The sequence below is a fragment of the Crassostrea angulata genome, chromosome 2 (genome assembly GCF_025612915.1).
Source record: "Crassostrea angulata isolate pt1a10 chromosome 2, ASM2561291v2, whole genome shotgun sequence".
NCBI lineage: Eukaryota > Metazoa > Mollusca > Bivalvia > Ostreida > Ostreidae > Magallana > Magallana angulata.
In genome coordinates this window covers 41,089,082-41,101,989 of record NC_069112.1, presented here as the reverse complement: position 1 = coordinate 41,101,989, position 12,908 = coordinate 41,089,082, and the positions used below count along the sequence as shown (strand labels likewise).

Genomic DNA, 12,908 nt, shown 5'->3' with positions numbered 1-12,908 from the left:
TATTTTAGATTCAATGCACTAAAAGGCGTTTTCCTTGGGAGTTGATATTTTTTTTTTATTCTGAATTGTTGAAAGAGAACTTTCGATTGCTTTCAAGACAGCTCAAAATATGCTATTGTAACTAAAGAGCATATTTACCGCTGTTGTTTTTGTTAACGATTTGATGGAAAAAATATTTACTTATGGAAGTATTCGTTCGTTATCATACGGTTATACCCATCATCTAAAATGTTCTATACATAATTGTGCGATGAGCCATTTAACTGCACTATGAATTTCTCGGAAATAGGATTTTTATTTTTATTTTATATCAGTTATATGTTTTGATATTGTATGTCAAATCAAAGAAGAGATATAATAAAGTATCAATATATAATGTTTAACTTATAACGTTCTTTCCCCCTACTGCTGAAAATGCAAAGATGTAAATCAGCTGTAAAAAGATTATCGTTTAAGCCCCTGTTTAAAACATACTCAAGAAAATTTTTAAGCAAACTTACTATTCTTTATTCGAAACAGACCACTGGGTTAATAAAACCCCTCAGAAGGTCGTGTGCTCTGATCCAAATCTATTAACTGATAGTCGGGCTTAGCCAGTAACTGGTACAGAACCAGTAAATCGCTTAAATATTGATAAATTTGTTTTTAAAAATAGCATTTACCTGTGTGGGAATGTAAAAATTTGTTATATGTTTACGGTAATGTCAAGACTTTTATTTTGGTACTTGATCAAGGACATTGCAAAAATTTAACTCTAAAGGGTAAAAAACTATTGTACAGAATTTAATCTTGCCGTTCACTTTGACAACACTAAAATGTTTTAATGTAAAAATCCATCATTTCTGCCCATTGGTACATATGTAGATAAAGAGGATTAAACATTGTGAATGTTTAATATCGTGCATAACATTGTCCGTTATTATATGCGTAGTATAAAAACTTCTTCAAAGATGTCTTGTTGCGTAAAATACAGAAAACATGTATGAAACACATAGTGTTTTTTTTTTTCATTTGTAACTTACTTTACATCACCTTAGTTGAATGCAGTGAATATTGTATTTTAAGAAGCGACTGCATTTTGAAGATCCGTGCGAGTATAACAGAAACAAAAATTGAAGAAAACATACATAACTTCTCCTTAACCTGTTAGTCAATATACTGTCGTAGATTTCCAATTATTCTAGATCTCCTAAACCTAATTGATTTTGATTATAATCGGTGTATTATGTTAACCTGAGTAAACAATATCGTTTTCGAACAAAAATGAAACAGCTTAATTATCAGTAAGTATACGAGGATGTGTGTGTTTGGAACCACAATAATGCTCATATTATATAACCAGCTGTCTAAAAAATACATTTATAATAGGGACTATCACCGCTGGTTAAAACGTAATGATTTAGACATCATTATTGACAAAAAAGAAATAAGGGAACATAATTTGATTTTGCCTAATTTACTAACAAATAAAGGCTAAACAACAATTGGGTTTTTTAATATAAATTATATAAATGTTATTCTAATTATGAATAGATACAAATAATCGGTTTATCACAAATACAGGGAATTAGAAAAAAATGCTTGATGTAATGTTGGTTTGGTAAACATTTGCTTTAGCATAAGATTTTGCAGGATGTCAATATACAAACAAAACTTCTCAATAACACAAAGTTAATGCTCGTCTCAGTTGATTCAATGTTTAGGTATGCACAAGCGCCACTTCAGTGTATGTTTTCGATATATCTGAGAACAAGCTCATACCTAGGTCTTCTTACTTAATATTCTGCAAGAAAAAAAAACAAAGGAAAAGCCAGGAGCAACAAATAAAACATACATGTAATAAAACTTTTTCACGTAAAATAGTCATTGATTTTTATTTTTATTTTTTTTGGCATTCATTAGATTACATTTTTCCCAATACTTACTTTTTTGGCGTCAGTTTAATCCGACCGAATAACAAATATCATTGCTTACGCTCCTTTACATACATACTAAAAGGAGATTTACATTCGTCCCAAGCACACGCATCAAGACGAACAAGACCAGGAGTAAACTCCAATAGGATATACACAGTATACTTTAAACTAAAATGAATGCTGATAAAGTACTTATAACACATTTGGTCTAAATGGATGCCGCTATGTTAAAAGGAAAACGTAAAACTATTAGAATACATACCAATGACTAAGCATACTTAAAACAATGTCTGTAAATTGGTGTTCACATTACATGGTCTAGAGATTCATAACTACGTAATGTAATATCAATAAAAATATATGTAAATGTAGGACATTTGGATTTGCATATCTGTTACCTTCCAGCCACCTTACAAATGACGGGATTGTAGGTTTGTCTAATGTTTCCCCATCTTCTTTGGATAAGGTCTTAGTGAATATACCAGTTTTCTTTTCAATTTAGGGTGCAATACACAAATTGATTGCAAATTGCTACAATCACTGTCATTAGATTTTCAACAAACGTTATTTGTTTTGATATAAATATTCGATTCAGAGTTTTACAAGAAAGGAGTATTTAATATTTTAACTGACATCACAAAACGCAAAAACCCATAAGACTGAATTCGACCATGAACATAATGAAAAAAAGATTAAGTTATTAAAAAAATATTTATGCATCGCATTATTTACATGTGGACCAACATCAAATTTCATTTAACTTTATTTTTTACTGTTAACCCGACTAAAGAGAGTAATAAAATTTCTAATTCTTACATTGAAATACTTGCACAGAGTTCTTATTATAATAATATCATATTCTGTGTCTTTTTTATCGCAACTTTGTTCAGAGGTAGCACGCCGCTTGCCGGTTGTGCGGAAATTATCACGCAGTCACCGATGATGTCAATAGCAGCATGTTTTCAAAACGTATTGTGTTTACGTATAATATATTTGGTTTAAATTTCGAAGCCGTTCTACGAAATGAATTTTTTGCTATTCGAATTCATATCTTATAAACAAGTCACTAAAAAACAAAAATCATGTTGTATATGTAAAAAATATCCGTTTTAAATAGTAACTTCAAACATAGAAACAATCCATAATTTATTATAAAGAAATGTATCAACTCCCTCATACTACCGAAGATATGTTACATGATTGACTATTTAACAGAAGTCAACTACATTGTAAATATTCTCAAGCAATTGGAAATAAGCATCGATCTTTAAAATGAAGTTACGACATGGTACGAATGTTGAAGAAAATAACAAGATATTAAACGCAGTTTCCATTGAAAATGCACTACTTACTATAAATTCCCCTTTAAACTATAAGTTTTTGGACTTCGAAAATACATTCTAGTACTTGACAAATGATGAATATAAAAGACACCTTCTGTCAATGGACTTAAAAATTCCACTCCTTCTTTTATAGGCTAAGAATATGTATTTGAAGCGTTCATTTCAACCCAATTCATACCATTTTCTCGATATACATAAATTATATATATTTCACGCGTTAACTACTTTTTTTTAACTCAACTATTCTTTGACGTTGCGACAAATGGTTTACATTGGATAATAATAACGGTAAAAAACAAACAAAATACATATAAAAATAAAAGATTCTACCACACCGACCATACCTTGATTGCAGAAATATCCTTGCCAGCCATATATGCACCCAGAATCACACAAACCATTGAATCTATTACACCCAGCGCATGTCGCAATGCATTTCTCTGAACAATCTTTGCCAAAAAACCCATCAGGACATGCTAACATGAGGCAAAAAAATTAAAGTGATATTAAGATTGTATATTTCAATTACAATTCAAAACAATTTGTGTTGTTTACAAATACTTTAATTGCATTTCAACTTACGATTTTTGCAGCGATACCCCTGATAACCAACATCACAACCGGTTAGACAGGTTCCATTTAAAGGAGAGCATTGGTCGATATCATGGCAGTATCCACATTTGTTGTTGCATTGATTACCGTAAAAACCATCACCACAAGCTTTTGAAAAAGTTTGATTGCTATGTTTAACATTATTACCCGATTTAATGCCCAAGTACTGTAATTAATATTATCATTAATCTAGTATACCTTCTAGAAAATCCAAACAATACACTGCCATTGACTTGACCTGCATCAAAATCAAATATTTAATTCTATGTTCATATATTAATGTTCATATATAATTACTCACGTGTTTTACACAGATTTCCAACATAACCATCCACACAACCTGTTAAGCATCTTCCATTGACATTAAAACACTGGTTTACGTCCAGACAATGACCACAAGTTTCACTGCAATCAATACCGTACTGTCCTCTGTTGCAAGCTAAAACGAGTATGTTTATATGTATAAACCATGATGGTGGAATTTGGGTTCAATTTTATATTGTTATAGGTACGTTATTCTAGTTTTGTTCGCTGGTGCAGACGTCTTTTGATCCCAAATTCCATCGTCATTATTGGAGATTTTAGATGTGTCAATACTTGAAGATGCATGTACATGTAACTGTTATGAGCGATTCTATTAACAACGAGTAGTTGATAAATATACACGTATAACTAGTTATTATTTGTGGTGTATAAACTATTCTATCGTATAACTCGTTTCAATAAGGATATATAATTCATTTCGTTGTAAACTTTGTTCAGTGATTTATCATAACGGAAAGTCTATAGAAATTGGTTAAATACATGCGTTAAATAGATAGCGTATGTTTATTTATGTTCATGGAGAAATGTGTTCTTAAGTCCAGGGATAAGCCTGTCGACGCCGGGTCAGAAATCCAAATAAAACTCTTCTACTGACCACGGTGCGTCAGATCATTAGTATGCACTTGATCGCATTTACTTATTAGGAGGAGAATGTTGTAGCGGAGTGTCCGTGCGTATGAAATAAGTGTGCGGGAAACACAGCTCTCCAGAAGTCATCTGGAAGCTGTCTTTCTGCCTCCTCTTTTATACAGGTAAGATAAATTATAACGCTTGGGTACATTCTCAAAAGTAAAGTTAATAGATTCAGAGGGTTCAATTAATATTTTATTTTCAGAGATTTTTGAAATAAATATTAATGTTGATAAATTTCATTGTAATTTATATTGATATTTATTGTTAAAATGTCATATTAAAGTAATAAAAGAGTAGTCATCTGGAAGCTGTATTTCTGCCTCCTCTTTTATACAGACTGGGACACGGGCTACTCCCCATATAGAGAAGGAAACATTCCGGAAACACCTTGGCTAGGGCACCCGCCAAGTGTGGGGATGTTGGAACAAAGATCTCGAGGATCTAAATAAATTAAATATCAACACACTCCATATAACCCCAAGTCGACTTATATTAAACAGTACTGGAGACATTATGATATAGGACTGGACGTTAAGATAGATTTATATAAACATGCATTCATTATAATTCATACTACTCCATACATTGCCATCTTCTTTGGAACTGTGTACTTACGAGTTTTACATAAGAACCCATGATAGCCGGCATCACATCCAATTAAGCATGTTCCATTTATATGAAGACATTTATTTGTACCACGGCACTGTCCACAGTTTTCCATGCATTCAAAGCCGTATGAACCGCTTACACAACCTTGTTTATGAAATAGCAAAAATAGCTAAATAGTATTATTTAGATGCTATATAAAAAGATACCCAGTTCTTTTCTATTGTACATGTTTAGCAAATTTTAAAATCATATGGTAGAAACAAATTATTCCGATTTGAAAATTTCTTTTATATATATATATATATATATATATATATATATATATATATATATATATATATATATATATATATATATATATATATATATTGTATGGTACAAATAAAGCCTACAGTGTATATAATATTGGGTTTTTTTGGTTACAATTTTTTTCTAATTTACCTGCTGTGATTTATATAAAAATGCTTTCTTTGTAACTGTCTACTTACGAGCATTGCACAAGTTTCCCTCATAACCATCGGCACATCCAGTTAAGCAAGTGCCATCGACATTGGAGCATTCGTTTATGTCACGACAATGTCCGCATGTTTCATTACAGTCAATGCCAAACGATCCTCTCTTGCAAGCTAAAATAAATGACAATACCAACACCTTATATCCCGTTGTGTTACAGCCTTGAAATAAAGAACATCAACCATTAAGGTTATTTTGGACGATGTTAAAAATGTCAAAGCTGAGTTTAACTTAACATGCATTTTTTGTAATACGATTACGATTGTGGACTATATACGCCTATTGTTTAAAACATAGAAATGAAAATAGCTAAAGGTGTTTATATAAATGCCATTGTTTAAATCCAAAGTAACGGCACCCTCTTAGCATATATAAATAGCATTTACTTTGTTCAAAACATTTATCTATTAATATCTACTGTTAAAATGTTAACATCATTTAACATAAAATAATCTGGCACATACTACTTAGACGACTCGTTTTTACATGTATACATATAAGTATTACAATACTTTTTTTAGTCTATACAATAGACCTATATTTTCAAAAGGAAACGTACCAATCACTTCTACTTCACAGAGACCAGTGTAAGCGTACGTCGAATAGTCGTCCGGATAGATAACTCCTTGCAGTCTCTCATTGTAGTAAATAACATACTGCCCGTGGACAATGCATGTAATTGTGAAGACTACAGGTATGGTGCTTCGTGTGAAGTTGTCGTCTTTGAAACATAATTTTCCTTGTGATATATCTGTTGTATTGGATACGTATACCGAGAATCCAAGAAAGCAGTCAATGTAATGTTCGAAGTAGGAACCTGTATTTGATTAACTTAAATCAATGAACATTTTGTTTACTCATAAATAGTTAGGTAGCTTAATAACATTGACATCTATTAAATGTATACCAAAACAATTCTGAAATAATTTTGACCGGGTTTTTTCAACAAAAAAATCCGGTTATTAAAATTGTGAAAATGGCAGGCGGGCGGCGGGCGGCTGCCTAAAAGGGTACCCACATTGTACGGATAACTCCTCCTACAGTTTTCAAGATAGGAAATTGTTCTTTTGCAGATCAATTGTACATATTTTAGAGGTGTGCATATTACTAGGATTTTGATTTTTAATAATTTATGAAAAGAATACCAGCTTTTGAACTTAGTCATTGTTTGGCAAAATATTGCATATTGGGTACCCTCATTATACGGATAACTATTCCTACAGTTATCAAGATAAGAAGTTGTTCTTTTGCAGATGAATTGTACTTATATTAGTAATGTGCATATTGCTAGGATTTAGATTTCCGATAATTTATGAAGAAACACCAGCTTATGAACTTGGTCATTTATTGGCAAAATATTGCATATAAGGTACTTCATATCACTTGATACGGGTTGACATGGATTATGGATACAGTTCACAGTTCGAATGTTTAATCTTTATTTGAAGTGTTTAACAAGAAAATCTATTTTGATATAAAATTTAGTTAATATTTTTGTAACATTAAAATTCTATAATTTTTTTGGTGTTTCTTTTTTTTTCATTTTTTCGTTATTATTTTGTTTTGTTTTTTTTTTTTTAATTTTTTTTTTTTTTTTTTTTTTTTTTGCTTTTTGTTTATTTTTTTTTAATTTTGCTGTAGCTGTTTTTTTTGAGTGTGTGTTTTTTATTTATTTAATCTACTAGGAAGCTTATGCTTAATTACCATTTATTTTTTTTATAAAATCAAATAAAGGCATGCCCTTTGCGATATTGAAATTTGTTTATGTTTAACGTCTATTTTTTTTTTTTAATATTATTATAGAAAGCTTTTAAAGTACCGCCAATTGAACCAATTTTTCAAGCTTATACGCGATTTATCAATGCTTTTGATATCATACATTCGAAAAATCATAATTTTTTTTTTTTATTAAAAATGGTTTTAGAAGTTAAAAGACGCACAAGTAATAGATGAAATGTTTTTATGGTGCATTACCTTTTATGTAGTATATAATGATGTGATGGATGCTATGTACGCTAGTGAGGTTCACCCACCAGGTGGCAGTGTGTTTGTATGACTCTGATACAGCACATTGACCTCCATACCAACTCAGGTTAGTTTTGCGACCATCCACAGCGTTGTTTGCGTCATAAATGTACGTGTCGTTGCCCAGTGACAGGGGGTACTCCTGGTATGCTGGTTTGTTGAGTGCAACGTTGACTGTCGAAATGAATGCAATATATATATATATATATATATATATATATATATATATATATATATATATATATATATATATATATATATATATATATATATATAAAGCACTGAAAAGAATCAACAAAAAAAGGCATCTTTAAAGTGTCGGATCTAATATACAGATACTAAGCCAGTAAACTGAATATATAAAGCACTAATGTAAACTTACCATACGCGCTTGAAATCGCCGAAAATCCTACATATAAACAAATCTGAAACATGATCTAAGGTCTCTACGCAAAATGAACTTTACATGAAAAGCACTTTAAATTTAACTTTACATTCAAATATTTGAGGAGGTTATTCAATTCTTTAAATATACAGTACCAGTCGTGATGCGTAAATGAATAGTTTAAAATTTATTTTAAAAAAAAATGGATGTTCGCAACAAAATTGGTCCGCATTAAAGTGTTCAAAAAATGAAGTGTTTATAATTGAAATCATTTAAATTATTAAAATAAATGCTCATAATAATAAATATATTAGATTACTTGCCTAATTCACAAGTGTGTCCTCTGTACCCTGGTTTGCAGCCCTGACATGTGCCCGTCTCTATGTGACAGTACTGACAGTTAACGTCTGGACAGGGAATGGAGCAATTTGGTCCGAAATATCCCGTTGTAATGCAGCCTTGAAATAAAGAACATCAACCATTAAGGTTATTTTGGAAGATATTAAAAATGTCAATGTTAAGTTTAACTTAACATGCATTTTTTGTAATACGATTGTGGACTATATACGCCTATTGTTTAAAACATAGAAATGAGAATAACTAAAGGTGTTTACATAAATGGCATGGTTTATTTCTAAAATAAAGGAACCCTCTAAGCATATATAAATAGCATTCACATTGTTCAAAATATTTATCTATTTATATCTACTGTTAAAATGTTACCATCATTTAACATTAAATAATCTGGTACTTACAACTTAGTCAACTCATGTTTACATTATACATATTAGATTTACAATACGTTTTTAGTCTATAAAATAAAACTAGATTTTCAAAAAGAAAACTTACCATTCACTTCTACTTCACAGAGACCAGTGTAAGCGTACGTCGAATAGTCGTCCGGATAGATAACTCCTTGCAGTCTCTCATTGTAGTAAATAACATACTGCCCGTGGACAATGCATGTAATTGTGAAGACTACAGGTATGGTGCCTCGTGTGAAGTAGTTGTCTTTGAAACATAATTTTCCTTGTGATATATCTGTTGTATTGGATACGTACACCGAGAATCCAAGAAAGCAGTCAATGTAATGTTCGAAGTAGGAACCTGTATTTGATTAACTTAAATCAATGAACATTTTGTTTACTAATAAATAGTTAGGTAGCTTAATAATATTGACATCTATTAAATCCAAACCAAAACAATTCTGAAATATTTTTGACCGGGTTTTCCAACAGAAAAATCTGGTTATTAAAATGGTGAAAATGGCGGGGGAGGGGGGGCTGCAAAAAGAGTACCCTCATTGTATGGATAACTATTCCTACAGTTTTCAAGATAAGAAGTTGTTCTTTTGTAGATCAATTGTACTTTTATTAAAGATGTGCATATTGCTAAAATTTTGATTTCCCATAATTTATGGAACAAAATCCAAGCTTTTGAACTTAATCATTTCTTGGCAAAATATTGCATATAGGGTACCCTAATTGTACGGATAACTATTCCTACAGTTTTCAAGATAAGAAGTTGTTATTTTGCAGATGCATATTGCTAAAATTTTGATTTCCGATAATTTATGGAACAAAATACCAGGTTTTGAACTTGGTCATTTTTTGGCCAAATATTGCATATAAGGTACTCCATTTCACTGGATACGGGTTGACATGGATTATGGATACAGTTCACAGTTCGAATGTTAAACCGTTATTTGAAGTGTTAAGTAAGATAATCTATATTGATTTCAAATTTTAGTTGATATTTATGTTACATTAAAATTCTATGATTTTCTGTTTTGTTTTTTTTAATTTAATCTAAAAGGAAGTAATGTCTAATTGCCATTTATTTTTTCAAATAAAGGCATGCCGTTTGCGATATTGAAATTTGTTTATGTTTAACGTTTAAATTCATTTTTTTATACTATGATAGTAAGCCTTAAAAGAGCTGCCAATTGAATCAATTTTTCAAACTTATATATGTACGCGATTTATCCATGGTTTTAATATCGTACATTCGAAAAATCATAATTTTTATTCAAAATGATTTTTGAAGTTAAAAACGCACAAGTAATAAATGAAATGTCTTTATGGTACATTACCTTTTATGTAGTATATAATAATGTGATGGATGCTATGTACGCTAGTGAGGTTCACCCACCAGGTGGCAGTGTGTTTGTATGACTCTGATACAGCACATTGACCTCCATACCAACTCATGTTAGTTTTGCGACCATCCACAGCGTTGTTTGCGTCATAAATATACATGTCGTTGCCTAGTGACAAGGGGTACTCTTGGTATGCTGGTTTGTTGAGTGCAACGTTGACTGTCGAAATGAATGCACTTTGTATATATATATATATATATATATATATATATATATATATATATATATATATATATATATATATATATATATATATATATATATATATATATAGGTATACAGCAACACAACGTAGAACATATACTATGACGTCCCAATATGACACTTTCTATATTTTATGTCCCGTTATCTATACTTTTTTTTATATATTATTTGTTTATGTACTTATTACGGCTATTAATGTGCTTTCTATAGACTCTCACCTATATTTCATATGTTTTTGGCGCAATATTGTTGTATGACGTCACTTACCAGACTGTATTCATATTGTGACGTCATAGTATATGTTTTACGTTGAGTTGTTACAGACAATAAACACTGACTGATGAATAGAGGATATCTATATTGTGTGATTTTATATTTGCTTTATCCAATGAATTGAAATGGTGTATATATTCGCGAGGCTTGACCCGTATTGATTTTTTTTTCCAAAGATTAAAAACGATGATGCAACGTTGTGTTATGCGGTTATTGTGACCTTGCACAATAAAATTTAGTACGTCATTCCTGAGATAAATCTAACTGTTTTGATGTAAAGTTTCACTGAAATAAACCTTGAAATACTTTTTTAACTCTAAATAATTTTTCTTAGAGCTTATTCATTTTATTAAATGGAAATATTGATCAGAAGACTTGAATGATCAAGTTTGTTGACATACACAAAGTTGGGAATGCTCATTAGTTTTGAAATGACTCGAACGAGTTGTTGATATTTTATAACACAAATACCAGCTTAATGATTCGAGATTGAAAATAGTGAATAAGGAAGCTTACTGGTGGTGAGATCAATTATTTCGGTAAGTTCTTGTATATAAAAACAACCAGAGCGCTCTGTTTTCATTGCGTCGTCCCAATGAACTCCTTGATAGTTAACGTGATTTGCAGTTTTATAAACTACACAAAGCAAACTGAAAGTTTGAAGGGGACTAAACTTATCAAAAATCTTGACAAACAAGAAAAAAAGGTCTTTTAGTTACGGTTATGTAGAACTTTGGAAAAAAAAAAGTGGGTGGGGGGCTTAGCTCCTTCCGGCTCCCCCCCCCCCCCCCCCGATAGCCCGGGTTCCGACGGCTAAGCTACGCAGTTATGTGTTTGCCTTCATATTTGTAATTTATGTCTTTGACAAAATCCATTTTATATCAATTTTTGTAGTAGATATAGTTATGTTGAAAGTACTATAGCAAATCTTCGAAAATAGGTCACTGAAGCGTTGATGCGAGGGGCTGTGTCAAAATAGTTCGGACCGGAAGTATTTGATAAAGCATCACCTGTTTGATATAGCAAAGGTTTATCACACGGGTAATAAACACCACACGTATGAGAAAAAGACCGGTAACACGGTCGAAATATTTTATTATTCATTGAAAAAGAGACTTTGGATATATATATATATATATATATATATATATATATATATATATATATATATATATATATATATATATATATATATATATGCACTAACCGTGTTAAAAACAGCTTTGTTATTTAGCATGCAATAAGCACTACATACGGTAATCAATATAAAATCAAATTGATATATATGAAAAGATATTATAATTAACATGGTGAAATGAGATCAAAAATACACAGCCAGTGTTACGAAAATATGTTATTTTCCCTGCGAAGATATACAAAAAAGACACATGGACCATTAATAAAATGTTACTATTTCTTGACTCTGTCCGTCTCCTTCCCTGCCCCCCTTTAGTTTTAACTTTTAACTCTTACATGTAGATTGAAAAAAATAATTTAAAATATGTATCAAAATTTGATGATCTTATTTGATCTTATTTAAACTTACCATACGCGCTTGAAATCGTCAAAATTCCTACATATAAACAGACCTGAAACATGATCTACCGCCTATACGCAAAATGAACATGTACATGAAAAGCAGTTTACTTTTGACTTTACATCTAGATACTTGAGGATGCAGTTAATTTGTTTAAATATGCAGTACCAGTCGTGATGCGTTTTTATTCATAAGTTCAGTTTAGTTTAGATAAGGATATGTTTTTCAGTTTCCTGTTTGTAAAAAAAATTACACTCTTGAAATCGCCAAAATTCCTACATATTAACTGATCTGTAAGCTCTACAGTCTAAACGCAAAGTGAACTTAAAAAGCACTTTACTTTTTGATTTACATTCAGATATTTGAGGAAGCAATC

The 12,908-nt window shown here is 30.8% G+C and overlaps 1 protein-coding gene across 1 annotated transcript in view; it reads right to left on the bottom strand.

The window, feature by feature from the left end:
* Window positions 1–12,674, bottom strand: part of LOC128172387 (uncharacterized) — a 172,808-nt gene extending 160,134 nt beyond the window's left edge. The window contains exons 1-8 of the mRNA XM_052838182.1: window positions 12,542–12,674; window positions 10,453–10,677; window positions 9,210–9,467; window positions 8,684–8,818; window positions 7,925–8,149; window positions 6,510–6,767; window positions 5,926–6,063; window positions 3,604–3,735 (exon numbers count right to left, since the gene is read on the bottom strand). Of these exons, the coding sequence (XP_052694142.1) occupies window positions 3,604–3,735; window positions 5,926–6,063; window positions 6,510–6,767; window positions 7,925–8,149; window positions 8,684–8,818; window positions 9,210–9,467; window positions 10,453–10,677; window positions 12,542–12,593 (1,423 nt within the window). The 5' untranslated portion in view covers window positions 12,594–12,674. The remainder of the gene's footprint in view (window positions 1–3,603; window positions 3,736–5,925; window positions 6,064–6,509; window positions 6,768–7,924; window positions 8,150–8,683; window positions 8,819–9,209; window positions 9,468–10,452; window positions 10,678–12,541) is intronic.
* Window positions 12,675–12,908: the final 234 nt, after the last annotated feature.